This window comes from Balaenoptera acutorostrata, chromosome 12, assembly GCF_949987535.1.
Source record: "Balaenoptera acutorostrata chromosome 12, mBalAcu1.1, whole genome shotgun sequence".
In the NCBI taxonomy this organism is placed as follows: Eukaryota; Metazoa; Chordata; class Mammalia; order Artiodactyla; family Balaenopteridae; genus Balaenoptera; species Balaenoptera acutorostrata.
In genome coordinates, this window is record NC_080075.1 from 16,166,142 (window position 1) to 16,184,165 (window position 18,024).

At 42.8% G+C, this 18,024-nt stretch overlaps 1 protein-coding gene across 1 annotated transcript in view; it reads right to left on the reverse strand.

Annotated features, from left to right (window-relative positions):
- DNAH6 (dynein axonemal heavy chain 6) overlaps positions 1–18,024 on the reverse strand; it is a 304,153-nt gene that overhangs the window by 81,463 nt on the left and 204,666 nt on the right. The window contains exons 56-59 of the mRNA XM_057558258.1: positions 16,417–16,581; positions 13,617–13,684; positions 12,833–13,013; positions 9,787–9,966 (exon numbers count right to left, since the gene is read on the reverse strand). Of these exons, the coding sequence (XP_057414241.1) occupies positions 9,787–9,966; positions 12,833–13,013; positions 13,617–13,684; positions 16,417–16,581 (594 nt within the window). The remainder of the gene's footprint in view (positions 1–9,786; positions 9,967–12,832; positions 13,014–13,616; positions 13,685–16,416; positions 16,582–18,024) is intronic.

The following is an 18,024-nucleotide window of genomic DNA, read 5'->3' on the forward strand; positions in this document are numbered from 1 at the left end:
TTATATTTAATTTTTGACAGTTTGATTAATATGTGTCTTGGCATGTTCCTCCTTGGGTTTATCCTGTATGGGACTCTCTGTGCTTCCAGGACTTGATTAACTATTTCCTTTCCCATATTAGGGAAGTTTTCAACTATAATCTCTTCAAAAATTTTCTCAGTCCCTTTCTTTTTCTCTTCTTCTTCTGGTACCCCTATAATTCGAATGTTGGTGCGTTTGATGTTGTCCCAGAGGTCCCTGAGACTGTCCTCAGTTCTTTTCATTCTTTTTTCTTTATCCTGCTCTGTAGTAGTTATTTCCACCATTTTATCTTCCAGGTCACTTATCCTTTCTTCTGCCTCAGTTATTCTACTATTGATCCCATCTAGAGTATTTTTAATTTCATTTATTGTGTTTTTCATCATTGCTTGGTTCCTCTTTAGTTCTTCTACATCCTTGTTAAATGTTTCTTGCATTTTGTCTATTCTATTTCCAAGATTTTGGATCATCCTTACTATCATTATTCTGAATTCTTTTTCAGGTAGACTACCTATTTCCTCTTCATTTGTTAAGTCCAGTGTGTTTTGAGCCTGCTCCTTCATCTGCTGTGTGTTTTTCTGTCGTCTCATTTTGCCTATCTTACTGTGTTTGGGGTCTCCTTTTCACAGGCTGCAGGTTCGTAGTTCCCGTTGTTTTTGGTATCTGTCCCCAGTGGCTAAGGTTGGTTCAGTGGGTTGTGTAGGCTTCCTGGTGGAGGGAACTAGTGCCTGAGTTCTGGTGGATGAGGCTAGATCTTTTCTTTCTGGTGGGCACGTCCACGTCTGGTGGTGTATTTTGTGGTGTCTGTGGCCTTATTATGATTTTAGGCAGCCTCTCTGCCAATGGATGGGGTTGTGTTCCTGTCTTGCTAGTTGTTTGGCATAGGGTGTCCAGCACTGTAGCTTGCTGGTCGTTGAGTGAAGCTGGGTCTTGATGTTGAGATGGAGATCTCTGGGAGATTTTTGCCGTTTGGTATTACGTGGAGCTGGGAGCTCTCTTGTGGACCAGTGTTCTGAAGTTGGCTCTCCCACCTCAGAGGCACGGCCCTGATGCCTGGCTGGAGCACCAAGAGCCTTTCGTCCACACGGCTCAGAGTAAAAGGGAGAAAAAATAGAAAGAAAGAAAGAAAGAGGCTATAATATAGTGAAGTAAAATAAAGCTATTGTAAAGCAAAGCTATACAGACAAAATCTCACCCAGAAGCATATACATATACACTCACAAAAAAAAGGAAAAGGGGAAAAATTAATATCTCCTGCTCCCAGAGTCCACCTCCTGAATTTGGGATGATTCGTTGTCTATTCAGGTATTCCACAGATGCAGGGTACATCAAGTTGTTTGTGGAGCTTTAATCCGCTGCTTCTGAGGCTGCTGGGAGAGATTTCCCCTTCTCTTCCCTGTTCGCACAGCTCCCGGGGTTCAGCTTTGGATTTGGACCCGCCTCTGCGTGTAGGTCGCCTGAGGGCGTCTGTTCCCCGCCCAGACAGGACGGGGTTAAAGGAGCAGCTGCTTCGGGGGCTCTGGCTCACCCAGGCCGCGGGGAGGGAGGGGTACAGAGGAGGCGGGGCGAGCCTGCGGCGGCCGAGGCCGGCGTGACGTTGCAGCAGCCTGAGGCGCGCAGTGCGTTCTCCCGGGGATGTTGTCCCCGGATCCCGGGACCCTGGCAGTGGCGGGCTGCACAGGCTCCCGGGAGGGGCGGTGTGGAGAGTGACCTGTGCTCACACACAGGCTTTTTGGAGGCGGCAGCAGCCTTAGCGTCTCATGCCCGTCTCTGGGGTCCGCGCTGATCGCCGTGGCTTGCGCCCTTCTCTGGAGTTCGTTTAGGCGGCGCTCTGAATCCCCTCTCCTTGTGCGCAGTGAAACAAAGAGGCAAGAAAAAGTCTCTTGCCTCTTCGGCAGCTGCAGACCTTTTCCCGGTGTCCCTCCCGGCTAGCTGTGGTGCGCCAACCCCTTCAGGCTGTGTTCACGCCGCCAGCCCCAGTCCTCTCCCTGCGATCCGACCGAAGCCGAGCCTCAGCTCCCAGCCCCGCCCGCCCCGGCGGGGGAGCAGACAAGCCTCTCGGGCTGGTGAGCGCTGCTCGGCGCCGAGCCTCCGTGCGGGAACCTCTCCGTTTTTTCCTCTGCGCCCCTGTTGCTGTGGGATCCACGCTGATAGCCACGGCTCGCGCCCTTCTCTGGAGTTCGTTTAGGCGGCGCTCTGAATCCCCTCTCCTTGCCCGCCGCGAAACAAAGAGGCAAGAAAAAGTCTCTTGCCTCTTCGGCAGCTGCAGACTTTTTCCCGGACTCCCTCCCAGCCAGCTGTGGTGCGCTAACCCCTTCAGGCTGTGTTCACGCCGCCAACCCCAGTCCTCTCCCTGCGATCCGACTGAAGCCGAGCCTCAGCTCCCAGCCCCGCCCGCCCCAGCGGGTGAGCAGACAAGCCTCTCGGGCTGCTGAGTGCTACTCGGCGCCGAGCCTCTGTGCGGGAATCTCTCTGTTTTTTCCTCTGCGCCCCTGTTGCTGTGGGGTCCGCACTGATAGCTGCGGCTCGCGCCCTTCTCTGGAGTTCGTTTAGGCGGCGCTCTGAATCCCCTCTCCTTGCGCACCAGGAAACACAGAGGGAAGAAAAAGTCTCTTGCCTCTTCAGCAGCTGCAGACTTTTTCCCTGGACTCCCTCCCGGCTAGCTGTGGTGCGCTAACCCCTTCAGGCTGTGTTCATGCAGCCAGCCCCAGTCCTCTCCCTGCGATCCGACTGAAGCCGAGCCTCAGCTCCCAGCCCCGCCCGCCCCAGCGGGTGAGCAGACAAGCCTCTCGGGCTGGTGAGTGCTGCTCGGCACTGCTCCTCCGTGTGGGAATCTCTCCGCTTTGCCCTCCGCACCCCTGTGGCTGTGCTCTCCTCCGTGGCTCCGAAGCTTCCCCCTCCGCCACCCGCAGTCTCTGTCCGCGAAGGGGTTTCCTAGTGCGTGGAAACCTTTCCTCCTTCACAGCTCCCTCCCACTGGTGCAGGTGCCGTCCCTATTCTTTTGTCTCTGTTATTTCTTTTTTCTTTTGCCCTACCCAAGTACGGGGGGAGTTTCTTGCCTTTTGGGAGGTCTGATGTTTTCTGCCAGCGTTCAGTGGGTGTTCTGTAGGAGCAGTTCCACGTGTAGATGTATTTCTACTGTATCTGTGGGAAGGAAGGTGATCTCCGCGTCTTACTCTTCCGCCATCTTCTCCAATCCCCCCCATCTTCTCCAATCCCCCCCATTTTGTTTTTTAGTATAGTATTTAGCGCTTGTTATCATTGGTGGATTCGTTTTTTGGTTTGGTTGCTCTCTTCTTTCATTCTTTTTCTTTCTATTACTTTTAAAATTTTTTAATTTTTAATAACTTTTAAAAATTTTATTTTTTATTTTAATAACTTTATTTTATTTTATTTTTTCTTTCTTTCTTTTTGTCTCCCGTTTCTTCTGAGCTGTGTGGCTGACAGGGTTTTGGTGCTCCAGAGACCTCCCAGTTCCACATAATAACAAATGGTGAAAGCTCTCCCAGAGATCACCATCTCAAGGCTAAGACTCAGCTCCACTCAACGACCAGCAAGCTACAGTGCAGGAAATCCTATGCCAAACAACTAGCAAGACAGGAACACAACCCCACACATTAGCAGAGAGGCTGCCTAAAATCATAATAAGGCCACAGACACCCCAAAACACACCACCGGACGCGGTTCTGCCCACCACAAAAACAAGATCGAGCCTCATCCACCAGAACACAGGCATCAATACCCCCCACCAGGAAGCCTACACAACCCACTGAACCAAACTTAGCCACTGGGAGCAGACACCATAAGCAACGGGAACTACGAACGTGCAGCCTGCGAAAAGGAGACCCCCCCCCCAAACACAGTAAGTTAAGCAAAATGGGAATTCAGAGAAACACACAGCAGATGAAGGAGCAAGGTAAAACCCCACCAGACCAAACAAATGTAGAAGAAAGAGGCAGTCTACCTGAAAAAGAATTCAGAGTAATGATAGTAAAGATGATCCAAAATCTTGGAAACAGAATGGAGAAAATAGAAGAAACATTAACAAGCACCTAGAAGAACTAAAGAGCAAACAAAGAATGATGAACAACACAATAAAGGAAATTAAAAATTCTCTAGAAGGAATCAATAGCAGAATAACTAAGGCAGAAGAACGGATAAATGACCTGGAAGATAAAATAGTGGAAATAACTACCACAGAGCAGAATAAAGAAAAAAGAATGAAAAGAATTGAGGACAGTCTTAGAGACCTTTGGGACAACATTAAACACAGAAACATTCGAATTATAGGGGTCTCAGAAGAAGAAGAGAAAAAGAAAGGGACTGAGAAAATATTTGAAGAGATTATAGTTGAAAACTTCCCTAATATGCGAAAAGAAATAGTCAATCAAGTCCACAAAGCGCAGAGAGTTCCATACAGCATAAATCTAAGGAGAAACATGCCAAGACACATACTAATCAAACTATCAAAAATTAAATGCAAAGAAAAATTATTAAAAGCAGCAAGGGAAAAACAACAAATAACATACAAGGGAATCCCCATAAGGTTAACAGCTGATCTTTCAGCATAAAGTCTGCAAGTCAGAAGGGAGTGGCAACACATATTTAAAATGATGAAAGGGAAAAAGCTACAACCAAGATTACTCTACCCAGCAAGGATCTCATTCAGATTCAATGGAGAAATTAAAACCTTTACAGACAAGCAAAAGCTAAGACAATTCAGCACCACCAAACCCAGCTTTACAACAAATGCTAAAGGAACTTCTCTAGGCAGGAAACACAAGAGAAGGAAAAGACCTACAATAACAAACCCAGAACAATTAAGAAAATGGTAATAGGAACATACGTATCGATAATTACCTTAAATGTAAATGGATTAAATGCTCCAACCGAAAGACATAGACTGGCTAAATGGATACAAAAACAAGACCTGTATATATGCTGTCTACAAGAGGCCCACTTCAGACCTAGGGACACATACAGACTGAAAGTGAGGGGATGGAAAAAGATATTCCATGCAAAGGCAACTCAAAAGAAAGCTGGAGTAGCAATTCTCATATCAGGCAAAATAGACTTTAAAATAAAGACTATCGCAAGAGTCAAAGAAAGACACTACATAATGATCAAGGGATTGTTTCAAGAAGAAGACATAACAATTGTAAATAATTATGCACCCAACATAGGAGCACCTCAATACATAAGGCAAATGTTAACAGCCATAAAAGGGGAAATCGACAGTAACACAATCATAGTAGGGGACTTTAACACACCACTTTCACCAATGGACAGATCATCCAAAATGAAAATAAATAAGGAAACACAAGCTTTAAATGATACATTGAACAAGATGGACTTAACTGATATTTATAGGACATTCCATCCAAAAACAACAGAATACACTTTCTTCTCAAGTGCTCATGGAACATTCTCCATGATAAATCATATCTTGGGTCACAAATCAAGCTTTGGAAAATTTAAGAAAATTGAAATCATATCAAGTATCTTGTTTGACCACAATGCTATGAGACTAGATATCAATTACAGGAAAAAATCAGTAAAAAATACAAACATATGGAAGCTAAACAATACACTACCTAATAACCAAGAGATCACTGAAGAAATCAAAGAGGAAATCAAAAAATCCCTAAAAACAAATGACAATGAAAACACGACGACCCAAAACCTATGGGATGCAACAAAAGCAGTTCTAAGAGGGAAGTTTATAGCAATACAAGCCTACCTCAAGAAACAAGAAACATCTCAAATAAACAATCTAACCTTACACCTAAAGCAATTAGAGAAAGAAGAACAAACCCCCCCCCAAAGTTAGCAGAAGGAAAGAAACCATAAAGATCAGATCAGAAATAAAAGAAAAAGAAATGAAGGAAACAATAGCAAAGATCAATAAAATTAAAAGCTGGTTCTTTGAGAACATAAACAAACTTGATAAACCATTAACCAGACTCATCAAGAAAAAAAAGGGAGAAGACTCAAAACAACAGAATTAGAAATGAAAAAGCAGGAGTAACAACTGACATTGCAGAAATACAAAGGATCATGAGAGATTACTACAAGCAACTATATGCCATAAAATGGACAACCTGGAAGAAATGGACAAATTCTTAGAAAAGCATAACCTTCCGAGACTGAACCAGGAAGAAATAGAAAATACAAAAAGACCAATCACAAGCACTGAAATTGAGACTGTGATTAAAAATCTTCCAACAAGCAAAAGCCCAGGACCAGATGGCTTCACAGGCCAATTCTATCAAACATTTAGAGAAGAGGTAACACCTATCCTTCTCAAACTCTTTCAAAATATAGCAGAGGAAGGAACACTCCCAAACTCATTCTACAAGACCACCATCACCCTGTTACTAAACCCAGACAAAGATGTCACAAAGAAAGAAAACTACAGGCCAATATCATTGATGAACATAGATGCAAAAATCCTCAACAAAATGCTAGCAAACAGAATCCAACAGCACATTAAAAGTGTCATACACCTTGATCAAGTAGGGTTTATCCCAGGAATGCAAGGATTCCTCAGTATATGCAAATCAATCAATGTGATACACCATATTAACAAATTGAAGGAGAAAAACCACATGATCATCTCAACAGATGCAGAAGAAGCTTTTGACAAAATTCAACACCCATTTATGATAAAAACCCTCCAGAAAGTAGGCATAGAGGGAACTTACGTCAAAATAATAAAGCCCATATGTGACAAACCCACAGCCAAGATCGTTCTCAATGTGAAAAACTGAAATGATTTCCTCGAAGATCAGGAACAAGACAAGGTTGTACACTCTCACCACTATTATTCAACATAGTTTTGGAAGTTTTAGACATGGAAATCAGAGAAGAAAAAGAAACAAAAGGAATCCAAATTGGAAAAGAAGAAGTAGAGCTGTCACTGTTTGCAGATGACATGATACCATACATAAAGACTCCTAAAGATGCTACCAGAAAACTACTAGAGCTAATCAATGAATTTAGTAAAGTAGCAGGGTACAAAATTAATGCACAGAAATCTCTTGCATTTCTATACACTAATGATGAAAAATCTGAAAGAGAAATTAAGGAAATACTCCCATTTACCATTGCAACAAAAAGAATAAAATACCTAGGAATAAACCTACCTAAGGAGACAAAAGACTTGTATGCAGAAAACTATAAGACACTGATGAAAGAAATTCAAGATGATACTAAAGATGGAGAGATATACCATGTTCTTGGATTGGAAGAATCAACATTGTGAAAATGACTATAGTACCAAAAGCAATCTATCGATTCAATGCAATCCCTATCAAACTACCACTGGCATTTTTCACAGAACTAGAACAAAAAATTTCACAATTTGTATGGAAACACAAAAGACCCCAAATAGCCAAAGCAATCTTGAGAAAGAAAAATGGAGCTGGAGGAATCAGGCTCCCAGACTTCAGACTATACTACAAAGTTACAGTAATCAAGACAGTATGGTACTGGCACAAAAACAGAAATATAGATCAATATTGAACAAACTGATCAAATTTGATCAATGTTGATCAAAATATAGATCAACATAGAACAGGATAGAAAGTCCACAGATAAACCCACACACATATGGTCACCTTATTTTTGATAAAGGAGGCAAGAATATACAATGGAGAAAAGACAGCCTCTTCAATAAGTGGTGCTGGGAAAACTGGATAGCTACACGTAAAAGAATGAAATTAGAACACTCCCTAACACCATACACAAAAATAAACTCAAAATGGATTATAGACCTAAATGTAAGGCCAGACACTATAAAACTCTTAGAGGAAAACATAGGAAGAACACTCTATGACATAAACCACAGCAAAATCCTTTTTGATCCATCTCCTAGAAAAATGGAAATAAAACCAAAAATAAACAAATGGGACCTAATGAAACTGAAAATCTTTTGCACAGGAAAGGAAACCATAAACAAGACGAAAAGACAACTCTCAGAATAGGAGAAAATATTTGCAAACGAATCAATAGGCAAAGGATTAATCTCCAAAATTTACAAGCAACTCATGCAGCTCAATATCAAAAAAAAAAAAAAAGAAACAACCCAATCCAAAAATGGGCAGAAGACCTAAATAGACTTTTCTACAAAGAAGATATACAGGTTGCCAACAAACACATGAGCGGATGCTCAACATCATTAATCATTAGAGAAATGCAAATCAAAACTACAGTGAGGTGTCACCTCACACCGGTCAGAATGGCCATCATCAAAATATCGACAAACAATAAATGCTGGAGAGGGTGTGGAGAAAAGGGAATCCTCTTGCACTGTTGGTGGGAATGTAAATTGATACAGCCACTATGGAGAACAGTATGGAGATTCCTTAAAAAACTACAAATAGAACTACCATACGACCCAGCAATCCCACTACTGGGCATATACCCTGAGAAAACCACAATTCAAAAAGAGTCATGTACCACAATGTTCACTGACGCTCTATTTACAATAGCCAGGACATGGAAGTAACTTAAGTGTCCATCGACAGATGAATGGATAAAGAAGAAGTGGCACATATATACAATGAAATATTACTCAGCCATAAAAAGAAATGAAATTGAGTTATTTATAGTGAGGTAGATGGACCTAGAGTCTGTCATACAGAGTGAAGTAAGTCAGAAAGAGAAAAACAAATACCATATGCTAACACATATGTATAGAATCTAAAAGTAAAATAAAATAAAATAAAAAGGTTCTGAGGCACCTAGGCGCAGGACAGGAATAAAGACGCAGACATAGAGAATGGACTTGAGAACATGGGGAGGGGCAAGTGTAAGCTGGGACGAAGTCAGAGAGTGGCATGGACTTATATATACTACCAAATGTAAAATAGATAGCTAGTGGGAAGCAGCCGCATAGCACAGGGAGATCAGCTCGGTGCTTTGTGTCCACCTAGAGGGATGGGATAGGGAGGGTGGGAGGGAGACACAAGAGGGAGGAGATATGGGGATATATGTATATGTATAGCTAATTCACTTTGATATAAAGCAGAAACTAACACACCATTGTAAAGCAATTATACTTCAATAAAGATGTTAAAAAAAAAAAGGGATATGGCAAAAAAAATTTAAAAAAGAGGATGAGAGTTGAAAATATCCTACTCACGGGAGATCAGAGGAAATTCAACTGAATAGGAGACCAAGTGGAGAAACCTTAAATAAACAAAGGAATTCTCCCAGTTACATGGTGAAAGTAGGAAAGGAACACAGGAAAGGGGACAAGGCAAGTAAAACCTCTGTAAATAAAACCCAGGGGTTGGGTGGAGAGCCAGTTTTATAACAAGTTCTGGAAAAAAAAAAAAAAGGTACAGAAACCAATCTGCTTAAGGTCAGAACTATCCGAGACTTGGGATGCAACACAGAAAACTCTAACAGTGGAAAGGAAGCTGTATTACTGGAGAGAAAGTATAGAGAAATAGAATGGAGTTAGGACACTTTAAAGAAAAGAAAAGCAGGTAAGAAGGAAAACAAGCAAGCTGTTAGTTGAGAAGCCAAGAGAAAAAATGAAACTTGCAAAGTAGCTTTCTTTTCATCCTCTGTGGATTGTTCTGTGCATACCGGGCACCTGAGTCTTTAAGGGCTGTGCTTAAACCATAGTCTGAACTCAAACTCTTGGAGGATTTTATCCAATAACTAAACTCATGATTTGCCTGAGGCAGGAAGTAACTCAACAGGGTTTAAAGAGAAGCCAGAGATAAATTTCACTAACAACAGCAACAACACACTTACCTGTTTAAAATATTTTAGTGAGTACTGATACATAGGATCTATTTCCGAGAGGCTCGCAATGACAAAGTACATAGCAGAGCCTTGAGTGGCCACTGGACGATACTTCTCACGAGCAACGTTTATCATCTGTTCAGTGGACTCTGCTTCCTTCAGCCTGATTTTAATGGCACCGGAAGTGATCTGAATAAACACAAGAAAAAAAGTTCTTAAGGATCTGTTTCCAAAAAATGGTGGGATTTTTGGAACATATCCAGTTAGGTCTAGGAAGGAAAGAAGGAGATGATGAATTTGTGAGTATAATAAGGGGACCCCCAGACAGATGACTGAGTCTCAGGACTCAATGACCTTCTTCTGGCCGAGCTGACCTCTTTTCCAGGCAGAGTTAGGGATGGGCAAATGGAAATAGGCAACACAAGGAGCTTGGGAAGAAGTGGAGCAGAACTTCTCTGAGCCTGGAACCTGGGTAACTTCTGACATGGAAACTCTAACACCCAGTTGCTCTCCAGTTCCCTTGTGAGCAGTCCTCAAATGATTCTGGGCTCCCATAATAAAAGGAGGTATGAAGGGAGAAGGGACACCCATGAAACTGCCCACAAGAGGCAGGTGGAGAGAGGCTAGAAGGAAGTGGTACCATATCCCGCTCTAGAATAACAAGCAAGTCTAACGTTCTCTCTCTTTTCCTGACATCCCAGGTGTAGGCAGGGAAACTCAAGGGTAGAAGCTGTCATTTGTGAAGGGTTGTAAACTGTAAGTAAGTTGGAGACGTTTACAAGGTGTGTTGTTGTTCTTCTGGTTTTCTGTCTTTTGGGTTTGTGGTTCTGGGGAGCCTTCTGGCCAGTGAGCTTTCCAAGATACCTTTCTCTGTCTCCCTCAGTCTCTCTGTCTTTCCCTATGGCTGTCTGTCCTTGTTCTCCCCCTCTCCCTCATCTTCTTCAGGTGCGGACATCCCTAGGTTGGGAGATCCTCTGTCTCAAGGAAGTCACAGGGTCTAGGGCACGGACCGTGAACAATCACTACGGGCTCGCTGGTCAGTATTTGCACTATTGAAGGGGATCATCGGGTTCCTGTCTAGAGCCACACTGCCTACTGGAAATATAATGTGAGCCACAAATACAATTCTAACTTTTCTAACTTAAAGTAAAAAGAAACAAGTAAAATGAATTTTTACAATATATTTAACCCAATATAATCCAATCTATCTTGATATATATCAATATATAATCAACATAAAAATTTACTGAGATACTTTTACATTTTGGGGGATTAAGTCTTGGACATCTGATGTGTATTTTACACTAACAACACATCTCAGTTCAGACTAGCCACATTTCAAGGGCTCAACAGCCGCACGTGGCTAGTGGCTAAGTCTAGACTGTCCTCCCCAGCCCACTAAGGCGGGGGTGGGGGGGACTTGGTGCAGAAGCTGTGCTCCGGAATCAAAGGCTCACATTCTCCCCATGTTGACCCCTTAGGAACCTGAGGAGGCAAGAAAGGGTAGAGTTGAGTGAGAAACACCAGTTTCAATACTGGACTCAACTAAAGTCTTTACATCTGAGTAGAAAAAGGGAGGTTGACATGGGAGCAGTTGAATTATGGAGATCTACCCACAAACAATGCTTTATACCCTGGTGAGCACAGGCCCTGATAATGCAGAACCCAGGGCTAAAGATAAAGCAAAGTGAACCATTTTCTTCTTTTGGCCAGAGAATATTAGAAGACTACATCTCAGTTGAGTTTAGTAACTACTTATAGACATTATGTCCTAGAGACTTGAGGCTTCCACAGTGGTGAGGGAAGATAGACCTAGTTTTAAATGAGGGCTCTGGGAATTTAGGGGTGTATGAACTATAGGCAGGAAGTGGCAGGAAATGCAGCCCAGGAGCAATCAGTCCTGTCTCTACAGAAAGGATGTCTTCAAGGTAAATCCTTGCAAACAGAAACTAGTTGACAGATAAAGACGGCAGTCAGAATACATGTACCTTTACTCCCTACTGAAACCATGACAGAGTTATAGTAAAGGGATTTTTATAAAACACTGCAAATCCACAAAAATGGGAGGAACGAAAGAGGAAATAGCAGACAGAAGAGTAGTAACAACTTAGCAGACCCAGGAAAATGGGTTTCTGAGCTGGCAAAGGGGAAAGCCAAGAACTCACACAATTTGTAAAATAGATTCTTGCTGCATGGAACTTAACAACCTAACAGAAGAGAAAATACATGTAATTGGATAGCTATGACATAAGGTAAACAGTGACAAGTGCTGTATTAGAGGTGCAGATAAGGTGTCAGGTGTTCCAAGAAGGAAGCGATTCATTCCAGCTGGGAAGACCAGGGAAGCTTTCTGGAGGGGGGTGACATTAATATGTGTATGTAATTGTGTCGTTCCTTTCAACTTATATCTTGTCCCAGTTCTTTATGTGACATGCTTTGTTTGAAAAATGCAGACAAGAGGAGCAGTTATTACAGTTTATCTACCTTTCCTTCAGTTGGTGAGGGGCCTGCTAGCCAGGCACGTTATTGTGTCTGCCCCAGCAGCTCAGGGGTGGCTATCATTCTTGCTTTAAAAGACCCTGCAGGTTAGCACAGGGAGATACCTCCATGCTTTGTGACCACCTAGAGGGGTGGGATAGGGAGGGTGGGAGGGAGATGCAAGAGGGAGGGGATATGGGGACATATGTGTACGTATAGCTGATTTACTTTGTTATACAGCAGAAACTAACACAACATTGTAAAGCAATTATACCCTAGCTGCGGTGAGCAGGGTCTACCCTTCGTTGTGGTGCACAGGCTTCTCATTGCGGTGGCTTCTCATTATAGAGCATGGGCTCTAGGCGTGTAAGCTTCAGTAGTTGTGGCTCACAGGCTCTAGAGCACAGGCTCAGTAGTTGTGGCGCAAGGGCTTAGCTGCTCCGTGGCACGTGGGATCTTCCTGGACCAGGGCTCGAACCAGTGTCTCCTGCATTGGCAGGCAGATTCTTAACCACTGTGCCATCAGGGAAGCCCAAATTAACACACTTTCTATAAATAATAAAAATATTTTACTTGCCTTTGAGTCCTGGAGTGTGTCAATGAGTTCTTCATTGTCCAGAATATTTCCCTCAGATGTGAAGAGCATTTTCAGGATTTTCTCTTCGATAGCTTTCAGCTGGTTTTTGTCAGCATTGATCCTCACAATGAGCTTGATCCTTTGTTCTTCCAACTCAGGCTTCTCAAGCCGTACGACATCACTGATGCCAAAGCGAATCCCTAAATTAGGTCTTTGTCAGGGCCCTGAAGTTGCTTCTATTTTTCTTTTCCCATTTCTCATTGTTCTTATCCTGAATACTACTTAGCTGAATACTAATGCTACCAGCCACATCCTAATGCACAAGGCCCTCTTTTGCTGGGTGTCCCAGTGGCTATTCAAAGCACTATGTACAAGTTCTGATTATTTATCTTGTATTTCAGAGACCTGCACCCGACCACAGCTCCCATGGCTTCTGTTCATCTTCCCTTAGGAAAACCTGCTCAGTGCTTGATGTCTCTAGTCATTCAATTTCTGTTTCTATCGGTTGCTTGTGCCAAGCTGAAATGGTGCCTGGAACGTTCTTTCCAACCCGACATGGGAGACTCTGAAATTCCATCACCTCCATGAAGTGATTCTTGGTCGCACCTAAAAAAGGTGCTTTACCTCTAGCCTCTCCCATTTAAACATGCGAACTTACGTCTCCCCTCACTTGTTCTTTCGTCATTTGCTCCCATCCTCTATTTGCAAGCTAATCTTTTTCTTAGTCAAAATTTCTAAACAAAATATTAGGAAACCTTTTCCCCCCCACCCCCTTTCTTTTTACCTTAACAACTGATCCTCCAGACCTGATTTGGTTACAGTGAAATTGATGATGGTAACTTTGATGCACACCTAGAAGAGAAGCATAGAGTAATCAGTTCAGACTAATAAAGTAGGAACTGCTTTCTTTATTAGAATAGGGCTCATTATTACCCACCTGGATGTATCCTGGGTCTAATGGTGAACTCACTACCCACACACACGGCAAGCAATAAAATCCTAGTCTCACAAAATTATAATGTGATTTTCCCTGCTGCCATGAGTGATAATCTTGTTTCTCAAATGCCACCATTAGAGAATGATGTTTTAAGGAAAGGTGAGCCAGTGAAGGATTAGAAAGAAGCAGGGATCAAATGCTAGCTGTACCCGTCAGTGTATGTAGGATGTAGGACACGCCAGTCCATTCTGAGCTTCAGGTCCTGATCCTTAAAAATTGGGAAAATAGGAACAATGCATAGGGTATTTGTGAGGATTAATGTGCTAATAAAAATCACTTAGTTATAGTGACTTTCACTTAGTTTGTCTTTGTTAAAAAGATGATCTTATTAATAACAAATAGAGCTTTACATATTGTCTCATCATACTATTTTTATGAAAAATTGTTACTGTAATATTCTGATGTTATTGAATAAGTCAACAGCAAAAATCACAAATATAATAAGAGTGTTTGAATGTCATATATTTTATACACACTATTCTTTTCTTAAATTATTTATTTATTTATTTGGCTGCATCCGGTCTTAGTTGTGGCATGTGGGATATTTGTCGCAGCATGCGGAATCTTTCGTTGTGGCGCGTGGGCTCCAAAGCGCGCAGGCTCAGTAGTTGCGGTGCAGGCTTATTTGCCCCACGGCATGTGGAATCTTAGTTCCCCGACCAGGGGTCGAACCTGCATCCCCTGCATTGGAAGGCAGATTCTTAACCACTGGACCACCAGGGAAGTCCCTATACACATTATTCTTTAAATTTTTTTTTTTTTATTTTACTGAGGTATAGTTGATTTACAATGTTGTGTTAGTTTCTGCTGTACAGCAAAGTGATTCAGTTATACATATACATACTTTTAAAATATTCTTTTCCATTATGGTTTACCACAGGATATTGAATATAGTTCCCTGTGCTATACAGTAGGACCTTGTTGTTTATCTACACACATTATTCTTATTTAATCTTCATAAACAAATCCTTGAAGTGGCCTTTGTCTCCACTTTTCTTTTTTTTTTAAACATTTTTTTTTCTTAATTTTTATTTATTTATTTATTTTTAGTTTATGGCTATGTTGGGTCTTCGTTTCTGTACGAGGGCTTTCACTAGCCGTGGCAAGTGGGGGCCACTCTTCATCGCTGTGCGCGGGCCTCTCACTATCGCGGCCTCTCTCGCTGCGGAGCACAGGCTCCAGACACGCAGGCTCAGTAATTGTGGCTCACGGGCCCAGCTGCTCCGCAGCATGTGGGATCCTCCCAGACCAGGGCTCGAACCCGTGTTCCCTGCATTAGCAGGCAGATTCTCAACCACTGCGCCACCAGGGAAGCCCCTGTCTCCACTTTATAGTTGATTGACTTGAGGATCCAAGAAATGGAATAATTTACCTTCAGTCACAGAGCTGGGATTGGGGAGGTGTGTGATGTTCCCTCTCAAAAGTTAAATAAAGTGAAAAATCAAAGGCTGTGAGTCAGCACATGGGTCACTCATCTCAACTCTAAAAGGGAACTTGGGATATGAGCTCTGGCAGCAGTTGTGTAATTAAACTGCTTGAGGTTGACAAGGAAAACCCTGACCTAGACTTTTAATATCAGTAGCATTTCCCTCATTTTATGCAAGAAATGTGTCAATTTCATTCAACCTGAACATATCTAGGGAAGACAGACAGCTATGAGGAATTCAGTAACTAAAATGAAATGACACTCTTTGGAATGATGTATCCCAAGACGATTTTTAGTGGAGGATGGAGCACTGAAGTTCTGATTGAAGTCCCTTCCCTCACTGCTTGGGCCCCATTAGAGAAGGGGAGGCCGGCGGGGCAGGGAAGACCCCGCAGAGTGAGTGGCTGTGCCTGGACCAGAGTCTGCAGTGGGCTTTGCTGGGGTAGAGCTGCCCCTCTGCGCCCCCTGCGGGAAGGGAGAAAGGGGTCCCAGCCATCTTCATTTCTGTTAACAACTGCCTTGGGCTCTGCAGCACAAGAGTAGGGCTTCTTCTGGATCTTACCATGGTTCAGAGACCTGTGTATGGACGTGGGCTTCACACAGCTCCCTTCAAATAGTCTGAGAGCATGAGGAAGGGGAAAGGACAAGATGCCCCTTCCCCAGAACTCTAAGTACAGATACTGGACGTTAGAATCATGATTCTCCAATGTTGCTGGTCACCAGAGTTCTTAAGCAGGCTGTCTGCTGGGCACCTGCACACTTAGACACTGACAGGTACACCCCCACCCCCACCCCAGAGGCTCTCTTACTCTCTGATTCATTTCTCAGCCACAATAAGAGGGGACAAATGGCCTTGTTCTGAGGAGAGAGAAGAATGATGAGAAGGGAGTGGTGTCCCCTGTCCCGAGGAGCGGCTGGCGACCTCGAGGAACAAGGCAGGAGCCGAAAAGGAGCACAGGGGAGTGAGACAGGGCGGGGCCTGGGGGCCTAGTGGGGAGGGATTTGAGTCCTAACCAGAAGGTGAGTAGAAGGGCGACTGGAATCAGGGTCAGGACTCAGAAGAGAAGCGAGTGGAGGATGGTGGGAGGAGGGGCGTGGCAGAGGGGAAGCGGTGGGAGACCAATCACACCATTAAAATCCTCTCAGGCCGGCAGCTCGTACCTCAGGCAGGTAGTGAGGGTTTGGCAATTTGGTCGTCATATAGAACCTGAAGTTTTTATCGTAATCAATGTCCGAGTCTCCAAGGCGAATGAGCACTCGTCCACCACTGATGAAAGTCTGTTTCAAAAGGATGGGTTCCAGAGCTGGATCCAGGATCTCTCTAAGCTTAAACATTAAAACAAAAATATAGAAAACAAGTCATTAAATGGATGGCAGCAACTTTCCCAAATTTCTTAGGCCTCAGACTTTACTCTGAACGGGCAATTTTTCTGTGATGTTATGGATGTTTCTTAAACTCTTCTCACTACTTCTAACAGTGTACATTTTCCAGGTATTGTTTCATTGATACTCTAAAGAGATAAGAGCATAGGAAGGACATATATTTATTTGGACTAAACTTACACACGATTCGGCCCCAAGAGAAAGCAGCTAAGAAAGAAGAGCCCACAGGGTGGTCCTTGAACAGACCCCAGACAAAGGAAGCTCTGTTCACCTTCATGGTTTTTCTAAGTCAGAAGCTGCAGTTTCCAGCTTGCAGGCCGATCTGGTCCTCTGGGGCCTGTTTTTGTATAGCTCTTGAGCTAAGAATGTTTTTTACCTTTTTAAAGGGTTGTAAAATAAACAAACAAAGCCCCCAAACTGAACAAAACAAAGAAGAATATTTGTTCAGAGAATATTTGTACAGAGACTGTATGTGACCTGAAAAACCTAAAATATCTGGCTCTTTATAGAAGTTTGTGGATCTCTATTCTACATGACAGCAATTTTTTTTCCCCTCAAAGCAAATCTGATTTTTAGTAAGAACCTGGGCATGCAGACATTGCCAACAGACCCCACGACAAACATCTTTGTACAGCATATATGTGAGGGGGGGGCTGTGGCCCAGGAGCTATCAAAATTTGATGTAATCAATAGTTAACAAATCTATTTCATATTGTGATATGGTACCCAAGCATGCAAGTTCTTAAAACAGAAGTCTATGAGATAAGGTTTCCCTTACTATCCACGATACAATTTTGTGTTTTTAAAGTCTATTCTACGACACATCCCGCGTGGAAGAAGTAGACTAAGCTCTACCTGAGGATTACCTGGCTACGTGTTCAACACTCTGTCTCCATTTCCTCTGATAATATGTTTTCAAGTATACCTTTATTTTTGTTAACATTTAAAAATCTGTATGGCATGACAACTACTTAAGGGGAAGATAAGATTTCTTTCTACTAAGTGTGATACTGTGATACTTTAGGCACTAAAACAGCTGGTTTTTCTTTTCTAGTTTCATGTTGGCCTATTTTAACAGACTGAAGTAGCGTTTGTTGTAAAGTATATGTAACCTATGTTAACTTCGTGGTCCGAAGTGTTTAGCTATCAAGCAGATAGCTTTAGTAGACCAACTCTTTTTTCACTGAAGTGTTTTGAAATATATACCTTGATGTTTACAAGAAAAATACTTGTTAAAGCAAATTTCATCTTCTGGGATCTACTTTTTAACCTTCCATCCCCTGTAGTTATGGACTGCATGTGCCAGGCCTCTAGAACTTAGTATGTTCAACTGAACCAACTTGATGGGAGTAACTATCCACAGGGCTTGTTTTCCAAAGAAAAGTA